General features: G+C 43.5%; 4 protein-coding genes across 5 annotated transcripts; 3 read left to right on the forward strand and 1 right to left on the reverse strand.

The window, feature by feature from the left end:
- Window positions 1-60: 60 nt before the first annotated feature.
- LOC139474546 (uncharacterized) lies at window positions 61-3,568 on the reverse strand. The gene is made up of 2 exons (XM_071257603.1): window positions 3,421-3,568; window positions 61-1,107 (listed from the first exon to the last, which is right to left on the reverse strand). Exon 2 carries the CDS (start codon window positions 1,098-1,100, stop codon window positions 324-326), a length of 777 nt encoding a protein of 258 aa, XP_071113704.1. The 5' UTR covers window positions 1,101-1,107; window positions 3,421-3,568; the 3' UTR covers window positions 61-323.
- Window positions 1,428-2,870, forward strand: LOC139475704 (uncharacterized PE-PGRS family protein PE_PGRS54-like). Its single transcript, XM_071258892.1, has one exon. It carries the CDS (start codon window positions 1,428-1,430, stop codon window positions 2,868-2,870), a length of 1,443 nt encoding a protein of 480 aa, XP_071114993.1.
- Window positions 3,569-4,447: 879 nt separating the features above from the next.
- Window positions 4,448-14,877, forward strand: LOC139474962 (uncharacterized). Of its 2 annotated transcripts, none has more exons than XM_071258165.1 (2): window positions 4,448-4,524; window positions 13,527-14,877. In XM_071258165.1, exons 1-2 carry the CDS (start codon window positions 4,492-4,494, stop codon window positions 14,370-14,372), a joined length of 879 nt encoding a protein of 292 aa, XP_071114266.1. In that variant the 5' UTR covers window positions 4,448-4,491; the 3' UTR covers window positions 14,373-14,877. The 2 variants fall into 2 exon arrangements, with proteins under 2 accessions (XP_071114266.1, XP_071114267.1); XM_071258166.1 differs by lacking the exon at window positions 4,448-4,524 and adding an exon at window positions 11,548-11,598.
- LOC139475705 (putative uncharacterized protein DDB_G0286901) lies at window positions 14,374-20,465 on the forward strand. The gene is made up of 4 exons (XM_071258893.1): window positions 14,374-14,434; window positions 16,077-17,471; window positions 18,738-19,277; window positions 20,452-20,465. The coding sequence occupies exons 1-4, from the start codon at window positions 14,374-14,376 to the stop codon at window positions 20,463-20,465; spliced, it is 2,010 nt and encodes a 669-aa protein (XP_071114994.1).
- The last annotated feature ends 569 nt before the right edge of the window (window positions 20,466-21,034 follow it).

The following is a 21,034-nucleotide window of genomic DNA, read 5'->3' on the forward strand; positions in this document are numbered from 1 at the left end:
AGATTACAACAACCTCTTACAACAACATAACACAACATATGTAAGTAGTTTAACATTTATTGAAGTGAGTGAGGGAGTTCCCCTCTTACAACAACATAACACAACATATGTAAGTAGTTTAACATTTATTGAAAGATTATGCTTCTTTAAAAACGAACAAAAGACACAAGGCAAGTTAAGGTAAATATTTCTTCAGACACAGGCTTCACATGTCTTCCTTGGGACTGTATGTATGACAATGGCGTTCTTAACAGTACGTACATTATTGTAATCACATGAAGAAGATATGACATAACTAGCTTGAACTGACAAAGGTCAAAGTCCTAGCACGGCAGCTGTGGTGGCAATTTCTCGCTCTTCACCTTGACGTCCTGAGACACCCCGAACTTGAACCGCAGTCCACCGGCGACCTTCCAGGTGACCTTTCTTCCCTGGATGGACACCATGCCATCATTCCGTGCTGCCGCGTCATTGAGCTCATCCTTCAGGATAGTGGCAATGTCGCCCTCAACCACCTGCGTGGAGCCGCCGTTGTTGACCCTGACGAAGACACGACCGCGGATGTTGACCTCTGCTTCAAATGTGCAGTGATGTTCAATCTCCGTGATACGCAGTTCAGCAATGGTTCTCTTGTTCGGCTGAGCCTTCACCGTGGAGTTAAGCCCCCAGGAGACGGCGTGCTTCACCGTGCTCTGGTCCTCACTGGCGACGACGATGTCGCTACCGAAGCCGCCGGTCATGTCAGAGACAACCTGAGGGACGTCAATGTGGATGTCGACGTTTCCGTTCTTTGAGAAGCCCTTTGTGACAAATGTCTTTACCGTGGCCTCCGTCGCCCGGTCCATCTGGAAGGTGTGGTTCTGGACTTCGTCGGTGTTGTTGTCGTAGTTGGAGGTGAAGACGATCTGAGATCTCGGTGTACCACCCCCCTGCTGTTGATGGACAGGGGTGGTAAAAGTTGTCTTGACAGTCGACTGCCTCACCTTGCTCCAGTCGACCTCCATGGGGATGTTTTCACTGGGGCCACGTGTGTTACCCACTGTGCGGGCCTGGCGTCCGGCCCACCCTCTGATAACAGCATCAAAGTCGGTCATTCCCATGTTGTATCTTAAACAGAAAGGACATCATGGATATGCGATAATACTGAGTGTTTGAAACTATTACTTACATCAGTGAAACCCCGTTAATCCGAACGGTAATGTTTCCTGTGAATGTCCGGTTTAACGAACCATAAGTATGTTTTGTTCCTTGTGTGTAAACACAGTAACTACGAAATGCTGGGGCTACAGGCGAGGGCTGCAGGGGTGGGGCTACAGGCGAGGGGCGAGGGTAGTAGGGTGGGGCTACAGGCAAGGGGCGAGGGCGGTGGGTTGGGCGAGGGCTGCGGGGCGAGAGCTGTGGAGTGGGGCCTACGGCGAGGGCTGTAGATGAGGCTGGAGGCGTGGGGCGAGGGCCGTGGGTTGGGGCTACAGGCGAGGGGCGAGGGCTGTGAGGTGGGGCTACAGGCGAGGGGGGGGGGGGGGGGCTGTGGGATGAGGCCACAGGGATGGGGCTACAGGCGAGGGGCGAGGGCTGCCGGGCGAGGGCTGTGGAGTGGGGCTGCAGGGATGGGGCTACAGGCGAGGGGCGAGGGCTGTGGAGTGGGGCTACAGGCGAGGGGCGAGGGCTGTGGGGTGGGGCTACAGGGATGGGACTACAGGCGAGGGGGGAGGGTTGTGGAGTGGGGCTACAGGGATGGGGCTACAGGCGAGGGGCGATGGCTGTGGGGTGGGGCTTCAGGCGAGGGGCGAGGGCTGCCGGGCTACAGGGATGGGGCTACAGGCGAGGGGCGATGGCTGTGGGGTGGGGCTACAGGCGAGGGGCGAGGGCTGTGGGATGGGGCTACAGGCGAGGGGCGAGGGCTGTGGGGTGGGGCTACAGGGATGGGGCTACAGGCGAGGGGCGAGGGCTGTGGGGTGGGGCTACAGGCGAGGGGCGAGGGCTGTGGGGTGGGGCTACAGGCGAGGGGCGAGGGCTGTGGAGTGGGGCTACAGGGATGGGCTACAGGCGAGGGGCGAGGGCTGTGGAGTGGGGCTACGGGGATGGGGCTACAGGCAAGGGGCGAGGGCTGCCGGGCGAGGGCTGTGGGGTGGGACTACGGGCGAGGGGCGAGGGCTGTGGGGTGCGGCTACAGGGATGGGACTACAGTCAAGGGGCGAGGGCTGTGGGGTGGGGCTACAGGGATGGGACTACAGGCGAGGGGCGAGGGCTGTGGGGTGCGGCTACAGGGATGGGACTACAGGCAAGGGGCGAGGGCTGTGGGGTGGGGCTACAGGGATGGGACTACAGGCGAGGGCTGTGGGGTGCGGCTACAGGGATGGGACTACAGGCAAGGGGCGAGGGCTGTCGGGTGGGGCTACAGGGATGGGACTACAGGCGAGGGGCGAGGGCTGTGGGGTGGGACTACAGGGATGGGGCTACAGGCGAGGGGCGAGGGCTGTGGGGTGGGGCTACAGGCGAGGGGCGAGGGCTGTGGGATGGGGCTACAGGGATGGGACTACAAGCGAGGGGCGAGGGCTGTGGGGCGGGGCTACAGGCGAGGGGCGAGGGCTGTGGGGTGGGGCTACAGGGATGAGACTACAGTTGAGGGGAGAGGGCTGTGGGGTGGGGCTACAGGGATGGGACTACAGGCGAGGGGCCAGGGCTGTGGAGTGGGGCTACAGGGATGGGGCTACAGGCGAGGGGCGAGGGCTGTGGGGTGGGGCTACAGGGATGGGACTACAGTTGAGGGGCGAGGGCTGTGGGGTGGGGCTACAGGCGAGGGGCGAGGGCTGTCGGGCGAGGGCTGTGGAGTGTGCTATTTTAAAGTTACACAACTAGGGCTCTCTTAGCACAAATATGAGATGCTGAGTTAGAGTCTACGTCTCAAGGAGCGAAAACTAACAAAAAGTGTTAAATCAAACACATATAAAGAGTCTAGTTAATTAATTAATTGCTATATAAATACAATCATACATTACTACATATAAGATACAATTTAAAGTTTAAAAAAAAAAAAAGTTGTTAAATTTCAACTGTAACTGGTACCCATAGTTAGTGTGAAGTTTCACGTAAAACTGAAATACCCCCGATGGCAACACATATGTCATCAGTCAATGAATCATTTCCTGCACCATGCTTGTATCAACGTTCCTTCTAAAAGAACGCGTCACAGTGGCATGTATACCATCTTCCCGAGACAAGAGAGTTAACTGACTTTAAAATTCCAGTTTCCACAGGACTTTTATAGTCAGTTAACTCACTTGGCTCGGGAAGACGCATGTATACATTTAACAGAGAAATATCTGTCCCAAATAGATCTACCATGGGTGTAATGATGTCCACCACGATCTGTACACCTGTGACCTATCTACATGAAACAAACAAGGGACTGGCACTTACCTGGTTTTGTGAGTCAAAATATGCTGTGCCTCCAAGAACTGGTTATACAACTTTGTGAAATACCGAGCCAGTTCGACTTATATATACCCTCTGCTGTTTAATGTTAAAATCAAACATGACTCGGTGTGTCTTTGATTATTGCATTAGTAACGGCTCCATCCAATAGGTGTCACGTAAAATATTGAAAGTCTGGGAATACCCAGAAATGTCGGAGGCTTTTGTTCAAAGAATATGCGAAGTACCTCCTAAGGGGTGGAGCTTCGTGGTGGGCGTGGCAAATTAGGAGTCGGCTTTTTCCACGATCACTGCTGCAAATGACGTGGTTCTATTTATAGTCAATGTGAATTGCGCATAACAAAACATTGCACCCAAAGGTTGTCGAATATCATAATAGCCCATCACAACTGCATTTTATCAATGATTATGTCGAAAAGGATTATCAATTTTACACCATAAACATCATTCCGAAATCAACATTAAATTTTAATTAATTTTTTTAATGCTATCTTAGGTCAAGGATTTTGTCAACTCAATAATGGCAATATATTTACACAGATAATTGTTTATTTATGTACAGTGAGGGGTGGGGGTGGTGGGGGGTGGGTGGGTGGGGTGGGGGGGGGGGGGGGGGGTTGATGGGGAGCTACTCCAGGGGCTGTTGTGTTCGGAAACAGAAAGTGTTTATTCGGCAAGAGTATTGCTTTACGCCGCTTTTAGCGATATTCCAGCAATATCACAGCTGGGGACACCAGAAATGGTGGGGAATCGAACCTGGGTCTGCTGCGCGACGAGCGAAAGATTTACCCATTAGGCTATCCAACCGCCCCTTAGTCAGTAAGAAAGGTCACTGGCTTAGAGCTCATAAAGCCTCATAATATTACAATAATAACATCTTTATATTTTTTTCTTGAAATTGTATTTTTGTGGTCACTCGCAGAAACACGAAACAACATACCAGAATCAGAGAACATTCCAGATGAAGCTGCGATAGATCATGGCTGCAGTTAACGACCTCCACATGGACAAATTGTTTTACATCACGCATGTCAAGCTGTCACCAGCCATCACGTGATGTGGCGTTCTCAGAGACAGAAATACCCACAGGTATTGTAGCATTCTCTCTCTTTCACTCATTTCTCCGGCCACCGTTGTTACATCGTTTTTTTTCGCGAGTGTTGCGAACTCCCGTTAAACCGAACACTGTTGCTTACATGGCGTGTGTTAAACATACATGGTGAACCCCCGCTAAACCGGACACCTCCGTCTTTACATGACGGGTGTTACACAGGCACAGTGAAGCCCCGTTAAACCGAACACTGTTGCTCACACCACGTGTGTTGCTCATGCATAGTGAACCCCCTTTAAACCGGACGGTTGTTTTCCTCGTCATGTCGTCCCGATTTACGAATTCCAACTTCGTACTAAATAAACATGACGTGGTAATACATTGTATAGCACATATAAGCTTGTATAAGAAGTCCTATGAACAGGTTTCTGGAATACCGAGGTCCTCATGTGCGGACTTTCAGTGTGTGGTCCGTGTGTGGTCCGTGTGTGGTCAGTGTGGATGAACGATGCCCATTTGGAGTCAAGCTGCTGAGAATGTAATCACCCCTCGTCAATAAAGATGTACTTATCATGCGTTGTCTTATCTTACTGTTTGAATATCATATTACGGAAGAGTTGATGCTTAGACATATTTTTTGTGTAATTAGGTACACCATTCCTGTCAGTACTGAAAACACTCTATGACCTATGAATGACAACATTGCAATACATTTCACAATCAAATGTCCAGGTGACGTGGCGCCATGTTTATCGCGGCCAAGTAATGCCCAGATGTAATTATAGCATGTCTCGAACATTCAGCGGCGGGATCAGCAGAACAGTAACAGAATACAAGCGGACGGTGGTTACATCAGTTGTGTGCCCACAGCGATATATACTTTGATCTAGTTAATAGATATGTGCCCACAACGATATATACTATGATCTTGTTAATAGATATGTGCCCACAGCGATATATACTTTGATCTAGTTAATAGATATGTGCCCACAACGATATATACTATGATCTTGTTAATAGATATGTGCCCACAGCGATATATACTATGATCTAGTTAATAGATATGTGCCCACAACGATATATACTATGATCTTGTTAATAGATATGTGCCCACAGCGATATATACTATGATCTAGTTAATAGATATGTGCCCACAACGATATATACTATGATCATGTAAATAGATATGTGCCCACAGCGATATATACTATGATCTAGTTAATAGATATGTGCCCACAACGATATATACTATGATCTTGTTAATAGATATGTGCCCACAGCGATATATACTATGATCTAGTTAATAGATATGTGCCCACAACGATATATACTTTGATCTTGTTAATAGATATGTGCCCACAACGATATATACTATGATCTTGTTAATAGATATGTGCCCACAGCGATATATACTATGATCTTGTTAATAGATATGTGCCCACAACGATATATACTTTGATCTTGTTAATAGATATGTGCCCACAACGATATATACTTTGATCTTGTTAATAGATATGTGCCCACAACGATATATACTATGATCTTGTTAATAGATATGTGCCCACAACGATATATACTATGATCTTGTTAATAGATATGTGCCCACAACGATATATACTATGGTCTTGTAAATAAATATGTGCCCACAACGATATATACTATGGCCTTGTAAATAGATATGCGCCCACAACGATATATACTATGATCTTGTTGATAGATATGCGCCCACAACGATATATACTATGATGTTGTTAATAGATATGTGCCCACAACGATATATACTATGATCTTGTAAATAGATATGTGCCCACAACGATATATACTATGGTCTTGTAAATAAATATGTGCCCACAACGATATATACTATGGTCTTGTAAATAGATTTGTGCCCACAACGATATATACTATGATCTTGTAAATAGATATGCGCCCACAACGATATATACTATGATCTTGTAAACAGATATGTGCCCACAACGATATACTATGATCTTGTAAATAGATATGTGCCCACAACGATATATACTATGATCTTGTAAATAGATATGTTGCCCACAACGATATACTATGATCTTGTAAATAGATATGTGCCCACAACGATATATACTATGATCATGTAAATAGATATGTTGCCCACAACGATATACTATGATCTTGTAAATAGATATGTGCCCACAACGATATATACTGTGATCATGTAAATAGATATGTTGCCCACAACGATATACTATGATCTTGTAAATAGATACGTGCCCACAACGATATATACTATGATCATGTAAATAGATATGTTGCCCACAACGATATACTATGATCTTGTAAATAGATATGTGCCCACAACGATATATACTATGATCATGTAAATAGATATGTTGCCCACAACGATATACTATGATCATGTAAATAGATATGTTGCCCACAACGATATACTATGGTCTTGTAAATAGATACGTGCCCACAACGATATATATACAATGATATTGAAACAAAGTAAGGTTTGCTGTACATGCCAATGCCGAACTTCGACTACAGCTCATAGTATGTCCCTTGCGTTCGTAATATCCGTAGTCAAACAGTCTTACATTGAAATATCGAATGGCCTTTTTGTTGAAAGTGTGTGTTTCCAGTGGTCACTAGAGAGTGGTCACTTTGTGGTCACTTTGTGGTCACTTTGTGGTCACTATGTGTACTGTGGGTCATTCCCCATACTGTCACTGTTCACCAGATAGTTCCTTAGCCGCAGCAGTATGGGGGATTAGTGTTGGATGCGGCGTGCAACAACATGCACTCATTACACATACGTAATACAGCAGTCGTTCCAACACAGCGTGACAGTGAGCGAAGGTTCGGTTTAATAATTCAAACTGATCTACCACCTACATCATTGTAAATAGAGCTTTGTGTTCACATAATCACATGTGAGACTATTACTAAACGTCTGGAACAGCCAGATGTCCGAATACAGTGCCTAGCTCCCTGTGAACATCAGGGGTAGTCTTCAGCAACCCATGCTTTGATTGGTTTGTTTGTTGTTTAACGCCGCACTCAGAAATATTCCAGCTATGTGACGGCGGTCTGTAAATAATCGAGTCTGGACCCAGTGAGTGACATCATGAGCATAGATCAATGCAATTGGGATACGATGACATGCACCCACGGCGCGTATTACAGGGTGTGGGTTTATAACAACGAACCCTCAGGAAGAAATCAATCAATCAACTTGTTATCATGCATATGTGGTTCCATATATTATTATAGTTGTATTTATATTACTATAATTGGGAGTGTTTTACATTCTATCATCCAAAATAACAAACAAGATTTATCAAAAATAATCATCGAATGTTTACCGTTTGCTCTTACAACAAGCATGGGTTGCTGAAGACCTATTCTACCCCGGATTTTCACGGGTTGTAGTTCTATGTCAAGTTTCACTCGCTTGCTCGTCCGTGTTAATGCTACAATGGGTATTATCTGCGGTATTGATACCTGCTGTTTCTCTTGGGGACATATCTATGGTATCGATAACTGATGTTATTTTGGTTTTTTTCTGTCGATACATGCTGTTATAACGAGGTATTATCTGTGATATCTAGTACTGCTGTTATAACGAGGTATTATATCAGTGTCGATAGCTGATGTTATAATCGCACCCCGGTATCGATACCAAAGCATGAACACCTGGCGCCATACTCTGCCGTGGAATCACATGGCACTAGTGAGTGAGTGAGTTGGGTTTAACAGTATTACAGTTATATCACGGCGTGTCAGCGTAATGTGGAAAGCCCGAAGTGGAAAGCCCGAAGTGATGCAGGTCTCAGACGTTTACCACTTCGGTGAAACCAACGAGCACGGGTATGGTGCTGACAAACTTAGAAATCGTGGCGAATCGGGATTCGAACCCACAATCATATTTTTTGGAGCCCAAGGGATGCAACTCTGCAAAGCAAATCGCGGGGCTTTAGACGACTGGGCATCCCGTGCCCCCACGTGGCAATAGTGTCCCTGTAGTTCCCAATAGTCTAATGCAGGTTCAGGATAGCCCGTCATTCACTATTATTGCATAACGGGGAAAACAAGCAACCGGTCGCACACAATACCTACCTATACTGCTCCAGGTTCTGTTGGAGCGGTTGGGTTGTTAAAGCGTTCGCTCATCACGCCGAAAGCCCGGTTCCCATTCCCGACATGGGTGCAATGTGTGAAGCCCATTTCCGGTGTCCCCCGCAGTGATATTGCTGGAATGTGGCTAAAACTGGCGTAAAACCATACTCACTCATTCCAAGTTCTACAACACATGGGGCTCATTCATTCACTCACACACACACACACGCACGCACGCACGCACGCACGCACGCGCGGCTGATATTAACGAGGACACAACAAAAAGAAACAGTATACATAAAATTCTATTGAGCGATCATTTTCAAAGCTGACATACACACACGGCAGGTACCGACATGAAGTGATATTGCGCTTTGTCGATATTTAAATACACCAAGTGTCATCAGATTTAGATTTAGAGAGGCAAATAGAAAGTGTATCACATACTGATAGTATATGACAACCCCACACAGACAGACACGTGTGTACAGTTTGGGAGCACCTGTTTGTATGTCTAGTGTAGAGGAGTGTTTGTATGTCTAGTGTAGAGGAATCTGACTTCATGGTATGGTGAGGGGAGGGGGAATGGTGTGTAACGTCGCGTCCAAGATTACTGCACTAAAACAGCGACGTGTGTGCGTGCGTGCGTGTGTGTGTCTGCGTGTACTAATCCGGACTATTGCCGGTTTCATAGTGCTAGCTCACTTAGATACCATGCCGCAGTTTAACATGAATACCCCACTCAGACACAGTATACTGACTGGGAGACGACCAGTCCTTGTTTTCACCTCTCAATCAATGCGCCAGGCAGGGTAATAAAAAGTAACAACGTTTAACGTCGTTTGGTATGATGCGTCCGGGGTTCGAACCACCGAGCTTCAACTCTGCGTGCGGACGGTCTACCACTAGGCCACGGCGGCGGTCCACGCCCAGTATATGTACATTCACGGGATACGTCACCGACAGACGTAGGCTACAGTAGAGAAGACGGGTCGTCATACTGGGACAGCCCTGTTTATGAAGTCACCTCAATACAGACACGACAAGGAGATCCAGAACAGAACAAAACAGAACTTGTGTTTCTCTTAAAAGGAACTCTCCGGCATGCGAGGTACAAATGACAATATATATAATGTGAGATGCCGGATACAAGCTTAACTGGAAGTAAGTATACGATACATGGATGAACAACCTCTTTATTACAATTAGGAGCGACGTTTCGGTGTAGGTTCTAACACCGTTATCAAGCAAGTGATAACTTGTCACTTGTGTGATGACGGTCTTAGAACCCACACCGAAACGTCGCTCCTAATTGTAATAAAGAAGTTGTTCATCCATTTATCTTATCCTTACACAGTACTCCGACTTCTAAATGCCTCTCAAAGAAGAACTTAACTGGAAGATTTAACATTTCCCATGATGTGCTAACAAAATATAGAGTTTTTTAACAACTGACAGTTTGGTACAATTAAAAAATTCTTTGAATGTTAACATGTTTGGTTTTTCTAAATATTCTTTTTTGTGTAAACAGTTGTCCCTCTTCCTTGAAAAAAAATACATTTAAATATATGTTGGAATTCTTCAGCAGTATCATTAATGTTACATTGCTGCATTTCATTTCCTATACAGCACGCCGAAGACCCGGGTTCGATTCCCGACATGGGCACAATGTGTGAAGCCCATTTCTGGTGTTCCCCGCCGTGATATTGCTGGAATATTGCTAAAAGCGGCGTAAAACCATACTCACTCACTCACTCATTTCGTATATTGGTCCATATCCCCTTTTCAATGGGCAGTTATGGTAGCTTTATTACCAAAGAAAATAGTGTAAAATTTTAACAATTTTCCAAATTGAATTCAAATTTCATTACAGAGTACGTTTAGCCTTTATTTGAATTTAAATTATACGCATTCCAATTTCGTTTCGATTTATCAGTTAGAATGCGACGGACAGACTCTTTAAGCGACAACCATTAACCAACGTGACTAGACTTGATGCAGTATCAATGTACATGTATATTTGAATTTCGATGATGGTTTTGTGGATTTACTGAGTAACAGTTTTGACCAGAATGTTAACATACGCGTCTGAACGCAGAGAGTGGATATCTACCAAGATCCCCATAAAGCATAAATAAATGGGTACACCTCTTAACAGGAAATATTTGCCTCATAAAATTAACCTGTACATTTCCAGCTTGTTGTATATTAACAAAACCCCACGTGTGACTTACATCCATACACTAGAGTAGGCTTAACCATGGCCTTAAAAAGACACGCGTGGATTCAAGTTTGCAGTCGTCCTCTGTAAGAAAGACACGCATGCAGGGTGTTCTAGCCCCAAACATTTGTTCGGATCACTTCGGATCGAACGGATGCGGTATTATCTGATTATAATGTACTCAATGTCGTTGATTGATTGATTGGTGTTCGTGTGGCCTATTTATCAGCAAGCTCTTATATAAATGTCTTGCTGTGTGTATGGTTGTACTTAGAGAACCGATGTTCATTTTGTACATGTATATGATGCTGACTGCGATTTCTGTTCAAAGTTTTAACATTATTTTATTCAATATGTATCTAGTCAAACCTGGCGTTCATACAGCAATTATCGTAAGTATTACGATACACAGCCACATATGATTTTCTTGTCTAACTAAGTGCAGAAAGGACGGGAGAAATAAAAATTGAAGTAATAACTTCTATCAGCTATACTGGAAAACATAGCACATCATCGGTTTAAATAGCGGCTTTCGTTTTGGCGAACAACCCCATCGAATGTGAACACACACACAATCGCACAATGTAGTTTACTTACATTCACTTTTACTGATTGCTCTTGTATTGAATTGAAAACGTATCGAATTAGCGACACGTGTTACCGCGTCATGGCTATAAATATATACTCGGGTTAACCCGAGCAGTAATGTCATATAGGCAGATGTGTTCAAATAACTTCAGTTTTCATACAGCTGATCGACCGAGAGACAACTGCGACGCATACTAATGTAAGTAGCATTTCTTTGATTCATCATCTCTTATTTCCTAGGTTAATAGCAAAATGGATAAAGTGTGGTTGGTATATTTTAACAGAGACCCACAGCTCCATAATTACCTCGACTAAAATCTGAATGTACTGAATGCAGGGTCATTGAGCATTTCATAATAGACACATATCGCTGTCTGTTTAACTGCTTCTACTGTTAGGGACAGCGGGGATAGTGCAGTGGTGAAACCCACGGCTCAGTTCCCTTCACGCGTACACATTAGACACGGGGGCCCGAGTGGTCTAACATACTTTAATCATGCCCGACATTTATAGCACCTAAAATGCTTTAAAACATTGTTTTGTTGAAGGTATTTTGAAAGATATTCTCAACTGTGAGAATACTGTGCGACTGCGTGAATGGCCTGTTCATATGTTCCCCGAGCCTTTCGCACGTTCACATCACACTTCGCCGATTTGGGTTATAGAATACATGTCCCTGGGCAAGTATACCATTCAGTTTGGACCAACTCGAGCATATTTATCAATCACCTAAAGTTAAAACATTACTATTTTGAGCACACACAGCACTGATCTAGATATTTCGCAGTTCATAAACGGATAAGCAATAAATCCTGATGTGAATATTTAACTAGTTTAGTTGTTAATTTCAAACAATCAAACGTGGTAGAAGACAACATTTGTCAGCCTTCCCAGTGTACCTCTTTGGTTCGAAACCCGCTGGCGACAAACGTTTTTCATGAAATTGTTCTATCATCAAGATAAATGATAGGGAAAGAAAGAAGTTCCGACATTGCCAAGTGGTGTTTAACAAACAGTTAGTTAGACCACAGTCAAAGACAAAGGAGCCATGGTTAGATACGTTTATGGGGAGTGTTGCTTTCCATGTCTTGCCATGGGATTTAGCAAAGCGGGACATTTTAGTGGATAACATGTTGGTCCATTCCCACTGATCGGAACTTGAAAGTAGCATGGACTGTATAATTCTTGATGACTTATGTACACATTATGTAAATGATTTTGTTGGTTGGTTTGTTGTTTAACGCCGCACTCAGCAATATTCCAGCTATATGACGGCTAAATAATCGAGTCTGGACCAGACAATCCTGTGATTGATATCATGAGCATCGATCCACGCAATTGAGATCGATGACATGCATCAACCAAGTCAGCGAGCCTGACCACCAGGTCCCGTTAGTCGCCTTATACGGCAAGCATGGGTGGCTGAAGACCTATTCTACCCCTGAATCTTCACGGGTCTGATGTAAATGACAGAATATTAGGTGAGTTTGTGAGTTAATGCCGCTTTGAAAATTTTACATTTCATCCAAAAAGCAGTTTTATTTCAACATAACTAGTTATATCTCGACGTGTTAGTTCGAGTAGGTGCTGTCACAATCGTAGACGTTGACTGCAATGCCAACTCGATCCCCATTTATAACCGTACAACTCCGACATCCGTACATGCGTAGAGAGTTGGGACGTCTCTACGTCCTTTGACAAGGGGCAGGTAATTTGTACACGTACGTGATCAGTCGCACCGTGTAAACCGAGTTCTAAATAACAGTATGGCACAGCCTGTTATGCGATAGTTTGTTTGTTTGTTGTTGTTTAACGCCACACCCAGCAATATTCCAGCTATATAACGGCAGTCTGTAAATAATCAAGTCTGTACCAGATTATCCAGTTATTGATATCAATAGCATCGGTCCGCGCAATTGGAATACGATGACATGCATCAACCAAGTCAGCGAGCCTGACTACCCGATCATATAAGTCACCTCTTACGATAAGCATAGTTACCTTTTACGGCAAGAATGAGTTCTTCACGGGTCAGACCGTCTTATGCGATAGTTAATTTCAGAGGATCAGCAGGCATACATCGGTGAACGTTTAAGGTTTTGACGTGTACTCTCTTCACCATTTCAGTCACAGTCGAAGATGGGAGGAACTGAATCAAGTCCAGACAAGGAAACGTTGCAACATACAGTGCCGCCTCCAGTTGTAGATCTGGAAAGCATACTGAAGAAGTGGGCCTGGCGTCAGTACTCAAGTACGGCCAATGAGGCCACGCTGCCTTACAAAGACGTTGAGTTCAAGGTCATCTGGGACAGCGTCCACTTCGACACGAGAGACCTCTCTTATGGGAGCAAAAAGGGCCCTTCGCCGTCACAGACAACGATGGTGTTCCAGTCAGACTACGCCAATAACACGAACGAAACACAGGAACACAACTTCTCAACCCAGCGGACCACTGAGGCCACCTCAACTACAGTCTTGACAAACGGATTCACTAGAGGAGTGAAGAATGGCATCTGCATTCCTGTTCCACCGGAAGTCACAAAGGTTACTTCTGGTTTTGGAAACGAGGTTACCGTGGAAAGTGAGAACATTAATTCAGTGAAGCACTCTATGACCTGGACCGCCAATTCCAACATACGGGTCCCTCCGATGTCGAGAACGGTTGCCACGCTACACATCAATCAGCAGACATTTGACTGCAAGTTTACGGCAGTCGTGGCCTTCAAAGGTCGCGTCAAGATCACACTCAGCAGCATAAGAAGTGGGGCCTTCTTGATGTCAGTTGAGAATAAGATTGGACAGATTGTCAACGATATGTTTGAGGCCTATGGCTATGCCTACAATGATGACGACACACAAAGCGTTCACACTGATGGCAGAACCGTGTTTTGGTCAGTCGGGGGCTCTCTCAGTTTCAAATATGGCGTGTCACAGAAGGTGGAGGTCTCACACGTCGGCAGGCCCAGAAGATGAGATGCACTGGCTCTGCTCGTCTCACATACAGACCCTGAAAAAATCCAATACAGCCCATGCAAGTGAACATGAAGAAAGACTCTGGGCTCCTTTATATTATATTTTATGACTAACATTAAGCAGCTGTTTTCTGTAAAATATGATTATTTCAGAGACTAGACTATGGCTCTGCAACACATACTGTAGATAGAACCCAGAGGCAGTGTCAGTGTGCTTACTTTTAACTGTGGCCATATTTTGCTTATTGTGAATCTATTCTGACACGATACTTCACCTCCTTATGTACGCCGACGTTGTATCATTGTGATAGACAGCTTAGGACCAGAGACTATATAAAGACTTATAAACAACAGTAGTTAAACTTGTGTACACGTACGTATACCATGTTGCTATTGTCAGCACCGAGTACTCCACCTTCTGTTCCCATGTGTATTCTTGCCTGATGAAACGTTTGAAGTCTTGAGATTGTAGAACAGAAGAGACTTTATTAACCTGTTGCAACTGTTGTGAGCAAATAAAATATATGTATTATTGTCCTGACGTTGTGTCTTTCCTCATAATTTACATGACCATCTTGGGGGCACGGGTGGCCCAGTCGTCAAAAGCGCCGCGGTTCGCTGTGCAGAGTTGCGTCCCTTGGGCACGCCAGAAACCTATGATTTTGGGTTCGAATCCCAGTTCTCCCCGATTATGTTTATAGGTTTGTCAGCACCGTACCCGTGCTCGTGGGTTTCACCGAAGTGGTAAACGTCCGAGATCTGCATCACTTCGGGATTTCCCCACATATTAAGCTGACACACCGCGATATATCTGTAATATTGTTAAAAGCGGCGTTAAACCCAACTCACTCACTCACTTACTACATGACCATCATGTCGTTTGATAAAGGGAGATAACAATGGCCTGACGCTATAGACAGACGCAGTGCTGGAAGTTCGCTCGTGGTATGCGTGCGTTTGTCGTCTGCGACACATTACTTGATTGCACGTGATCGTGGGGTGACGGGTTTTGGCACATTTCTTCCTGAGTCTGGATGTGCCGTGTCACAGTTGCGGGTTGCGGGTTCAACCTTCGTATTCACCTCGATTTATGTTGGTCTGATAGCACCAAACATTTGCTTTAACAAAGGTGGTCAGCACATGAAAGATGATATAAATGATAGATTTTCAAGGGAGCCTTATACATTCCCCAAACCCACTCACTCACTCAACCACACACCCAGCCACTCACTCACTCTCTCACTCAACCACACACCCGCCCACTCACTCAACCACACACCCACCCACTCACTCACTCTACCACACACCCACCCACTCACTCACTCTACCACCCACCCACCAACTCATTCACTCTACCACACACCCACCCACTCACTCACTCTACCACACACCCACCCACTCATTCACTCTACCACACACCCACCAACTCATTCACTCTACCACACACCCACCCACTCACTCACTCACTCAACCACACACCCACCAACTCATTCACTCTACCACACACCCACCCACTCACTCACTCTACCACACACCCACCAACTCATTCACTCTACCACACACCCACCAACTCATTCACTCAACCACACACCCACACACTCTCTCACTCAACCACACACCCACCCACTCACTCACTCTACCACACACCCACCAACTCATTCACTCAACAACGACATTACAACGAGTGTGTTTCACGTATTTCAAGACACGAATTGTAATAATAACGGTGTCAAGTGTGGTAACGAGTGTAATAATAACTGTGTCAAGTGTGGAAACGAGTGTAATAATAACGGTGTCCAGTGTGAAAACGAGTGTAATAATAACGGTGTCAAGTGTGGAAACGAGAGTAATAATAACGGTGTCCAGTGTGAAAACGAGTGTAATAATAACGGTGTCAAGAGTGGAAACGAGTGTAATAATAACGGTGTCAAGAGTGGAAACGAGTGTAATAATAACGGTGTCAAGAGTGGAAACGAGTGTAATGATAACGGTGTCAAGTGTGAAAACGAGTGTAATAATAACGGTGTCAAGAGTGGTAACGAGTGTAATAATAACGTTGTCCAGTGTGGAAACGAGTGTAATAATAACGGTGTCCAGTGTGAAAACGAGTGTAATAATAACCGTGTCAAGTGTGGAAACGAGAGTAATAATAACGGTGTCCAGTGTGAAAACGAGAGTAATAATAACGGTGTCAAGAGTGGAAACGAGTGTAATAATAACGGTGTCAAGTGTGGAAACGAGTGTAATAATAACGGTGTCCAGTGTGAAAACGAGTGTAATTATAACGGTGTCAAGTGTGGAAACGAGAGTAATAATAACGGTGTCCAGTGTGAAAACGAGTGTAATAATAACGGTGTCAAGAGTGGAAACGAGTGTAATAATAACGGTGTCAAGAGTGGAAACGAGTGTAATAATAACGGTGTCAAGAGTGGAAACGAGTGTTATAATAACGGTGTCAAGAGTGGAAACGAGTGTAATGATAACGGTGTCAAGTGTGGAAACGAGTGTAATAATAACGGTGTCAAGAGTGGAAACGAGTGTAATGATAACGGTGTCAAGTGTGAAAACGAGTGTAATAATAACGGTGTCAAGAGTGGTAACGAGTGTAATAATAACGTTGTCCAGTGTGGAAACGAGTGTAATAATAACGGTGTCCAGTGTGAAAACGAGTGTAATAATAACGGTGTCAAGTGTGGAAACGAGAGTAATAATAACGGTGTCCAGTGTGAAAACGAGTGTAATAATAACGGTGTCAAGAGTGGAAACGAGTGTAATAATAACGGTGTCAAGTGTGGAAACGAGTGTAATAATAACGGTGTCCAGTGTGAAAACGAGTGTAATTATAACGGTGTCAAGTGTGGAAACGAGAGTAATAATAACGGTGTCCAGTGTGAAAACGAGTGTAATAATAACGGTGTCAAGAGTGGAAACGAGTGTAATAATAACGGTGTCAAGAGTGGAAACGAGTGTAATAATAACGGTGTCAAGAGTGGAAACGAGTGTTATAATAACGGTGTCAAGAGTGGAAACGAGTGTAATGATAACGGTGTCAAGTGTGGAAACGAGTGTAATAATAACGGTGTCAAGTGTGGAAACGAGTGTAATAATGTGGCAGTTACATATTTTGACTGTTTCTTGTATTTTACCTTTTAAGTATAATTCATGTCCATAATTAAATGCAGTTGTAGTCATTTTATTTTATTGCTCAGCCTACTTTAAACACTAAACCATCAGTCACATCACTCTTACTAAGCATGCTTACTGCATGGTTTGTTTGTGAATGTCACACCCTGTGAACTAACACAATAGCCCCAGCCCTCTCCCTACTCAAGCCTTTTGTCTATATGGCCAGCTTGGGTACTCAGCCATGCTGTATGCTGGACACCTAAGGACTGTGGTCACTCCACATATACCTCTCCACGGATAAAGATATATATATATTCACGTGTTTTTTCACAAGGATCGTTTTTGGGGAACCTTAGATCAAATTCCAAGGTTAGTATATTGTATTATTGAATTGAGGATTTTATTCATTGAATTGTATTTGCAATATTGTAGATATTGTTTGTATTTGGATATATGTGTGTTTAGACACGAATACACGGAATGTAGATTCGTAATTATCATTGAGTTTAACAACCAAATAAGTATTCTACATTCATTAAAACATGTATAAGCATTAAACTAAAAAGTAAGATTAGTAGTTTTAGAAATGATAGAGGTTACTTGTGATAAAAGAGGTAAGGCTAAGCAAGCATGCATGATATGAATATATGAATGAATGAAAGTAAGCATAAATGAATGAATTAAAGTAAGCATATATGAATGAATGAAAGTAAGCATAAATGAATGAATGCATGAGTCATTTTACAACATTACTCTTTCATGTTCAGCTACATGTATATGTGATAGAAAGTATTTGTTCTTATTGGCACGTCTGCATGTACTGTATATATTATTATTTCCTCTGCAGACAAGTTTTGCACTACTGTGCAGAAACTTAGCGCGGCATCGTCCCCAGGTGTGATATCAACCCAGACCCACACCTGGTAGGTTTACATGTCGTTTACATGTTGTCGTTTACAGGTCATTATCTAATGTATGTATTTGATCATATATCAAGACAGAATTCGTTTCTAATTAACATGTACATAAATATATTTTACCCAGTGCATTAACAACAATACTATGTACTGTATCTCACCATACTAGTATGCATATGAATTGTATGTATATATCTGTGTTTATGATATGTGTATTGTTTTATATGTTCTATATTGTATAACTGATTGTTTCAGGGTGGTTTTTCATTAAAATCACATTCGCATTTCTGCAAATAAATATTGGCCATTGACCAACACCGTAGTGTCTGTGGTCTGTGGGCATCGGACCCAGTCCTGCTACAATAATAACGGTGTCCAGTGTGGAAACGAGTGTAATAATAACGGTGTCCAGTGTGAAAACGAATGTAATAATAACGGTGTCCAGTGTGTCAAGAGTGGAAACGAGTGTAATAATAACGGTGTCAAGAGTGGAAACGAGTGTAATAATAACGGTGTCAAGAGTGGAAACGAGTGTAATAATAACGGTGTCAAGTGTGGAAACGAGTGTAATAATAACGGTGTCAAGAGTGGAAACGAGTGTAATAATAACGGTGTCAAGAGTGGAAACGAGTGTAATAATAACGGTGTCAAGAGTGGAAACGAGTGTAATAATAACGGTGTCCAGTGTGGAAACGAGAGTAATAATAACGGTGTCAAGAGTGGAAACGAGTGTAATAATAACGGTGTCAAGAGTGGAAACGAGAGTAATAATAACGGTGTCAAGAGTGGAAACGAGTGTAATGATAACGGTGTCAAGTGTGGAAACGAGTGTAATAATAACGGTGTCAAGTGTGGAAACGAATGTAATAATGTGGCAGTTACATATTTTGACTGTTTCTTGTATTTTACCTTTTAAGTATAATTCATGTCCATAATTAAATGCAGTTGTAGTCATTTTATTTTATTGCTCAGCCTACTTTAAACACTAAACCATCAGTCACATCACTCTTACTAAGCATGCTTACTGCATGGTTTGTTTGTGAATGTCACACCCTGTGAACTAACACAATAGCCCCAGCCCTCTCCCTACTCAAGCCTTTTGTCTATATGGCCAGCTTCTCACTGGTCGTCTCTCAAGTTGTCTAAATGAGTTGAGGTGAGGTGAGGGGGGCTTTAACGTCGCTTTCAAGATTAATTGCTCTTATATAGAGATGTGCATGCATGTTTGTGTGTGTGTATGTCTGTGTGTGCGTGCGTGCCTCTGTGTGTTTGTGCGTGCGTGCGTGCCTCTATGTGTGCCTGTGTGTCCGCTTGTACCAGTGACACGAATACACCACTCAGAGCCCCTGTTACATGTCGATTCCCAAACTGAAACAATATGTTAATCCAGAAATCTGTACGTAAAAGAAATTAGTGTGAAACAAACAACAAGTGGTATACAATCAACAATTGTGTATTCACTAAGCTTACAAATCAATAAAAATGACTGCGCGGCAATTACAATGGCAGTAAATAATACAGTGGTAGTACAATATTCAATGGCAATATATAATATGATGGCAGTGGACAGTATCAAATACTCAAATACGGTGGTGATAGCAAAAGTCAGTGATAATAATATATATCCATCCAACGTCGACAGTGGTCAAGCTTCCGAGATAGGACGAGGCAGGAAATCAGGAATACTGAGCGATCCTCACATGAAAGCTGGTTCCGATGTGATAAAAATCCGTGTGAGATACGTTAACACGCTATTGTTCCCATATATACAGCCTGCCTAACCACTGGAATGTTCCACACAGTGCCCTCGTGAAGTAACAAATGTTCCATGGATTAAGAATAACGTTTTTCCTTATGTTTGTTGTGTGTGGTACTGGTGTTAAAATTAAATTGACATGATGAACTTGATTATTTTCTGTACACGCATATTGAAGCATTACACATCGAATGCATCGAAATAAACCAGTCACTTCCATTGTCTTCAAGGCCAAACAGAATGACGACTGGAATTCACATTGTTCTGATTTGTGTCTACAGATATGCACAGGTAGACATGCAGATGTACACAGGTAGACATACAGACGTACACATTCAGACATACACATGTACACAGGCAGACATAGATATACACAGGTAGACAAACAGATGTACACAGGTAGACATACAGATATACACAGGTAGACATACAGATATACACAGGTTGACAAACAGATATGCGCAGGTATACATACAGATATATACAGACGACATACAGATATAGACATGCAGATGTACACAGGTTGACAAACAGATGTACACAGGTATACATACCGATATACACAGGTAGACTTACAGATATATACAGACGACATACAGATGTACACAGGTAGACATACAGACGTACACATTCAGACATACACATGTACACAGGTAGACATAGATATACACAGGTAGACTTACAGATATATACAGACGACATACAGATATACACAGGTAGACATACAGATATACACAGGTAGACATATCGATATACGCAGGTAGACATACAGATATACACTGGTAGACATATCGATATACACTGGTAGACATACAGATATACACTGGTAGACATACAGATATACACTGGTAGACATATCGATAT

The sequence above is a fragment of the Haliotis cracherodii genome, unplaced genomic scaffold, assembly GCF_022045235.1.
Source record: "Haliotis cracherodii isolate W230 unplaced genomic scaffold, xgHalCrac1.p SCAF_3, whole genome shotgun sequence".
Classification (NCBI taxonomy): Eukaryota; Metazoa; Mollusca; class Gastropoda; order Lepetellida; family Haliotidae; genus Haliotis; species Haliotis cracherodii.

Coding starts and splice junctions, on each gene's coding strand:
- LOC139474546 (XM_071257603.1), bottom strand. CDS start 1,100: ATGGGAATGACCGACTTTGATGCTGTTATCAGAGGGTGGGCCGGACGC.
- LOC139475704 (XM_071258892.1), top strand. CDS start 1,428: ATGAGGCTGGAGGCGTGGGGCGAGGGCCGTGGGTTGGGGCTACAGGCG.
- LOC139474962 (XM_071258165.1), top strand. CDS start 4,492: ATGTGGCGTTCTCAGAGACAGAAATACCCACAG. Junction 4,525..13,526: donor AGAGACAGAAATACCCACAG/GTATTGTAGCAT, acceptor TCACCATTTCAG/TCACAGTCGAAGATGGGAGG.
- LOC139475705 (XM_071258893.1), top strand. CDS start 14,374: ATGCACTGGCTCTGCTCGTCTCACATACAGACCCTGAAAAAATCCAAT. Junction 14,435..16,076: donor ATCCAATACAGCCCATGCAA/GTGAACATGAAG, acceptor ACGTATTTCAAG/ACACGAATTGTAATAATAAC. Junction 17,472..18,737: donor TGTCAAGTGTGGAAACGAGT/GTAATAATGTGG, acceptor CCAACACCGTAG/TGTCTGTGGTCTGTGGGCAT.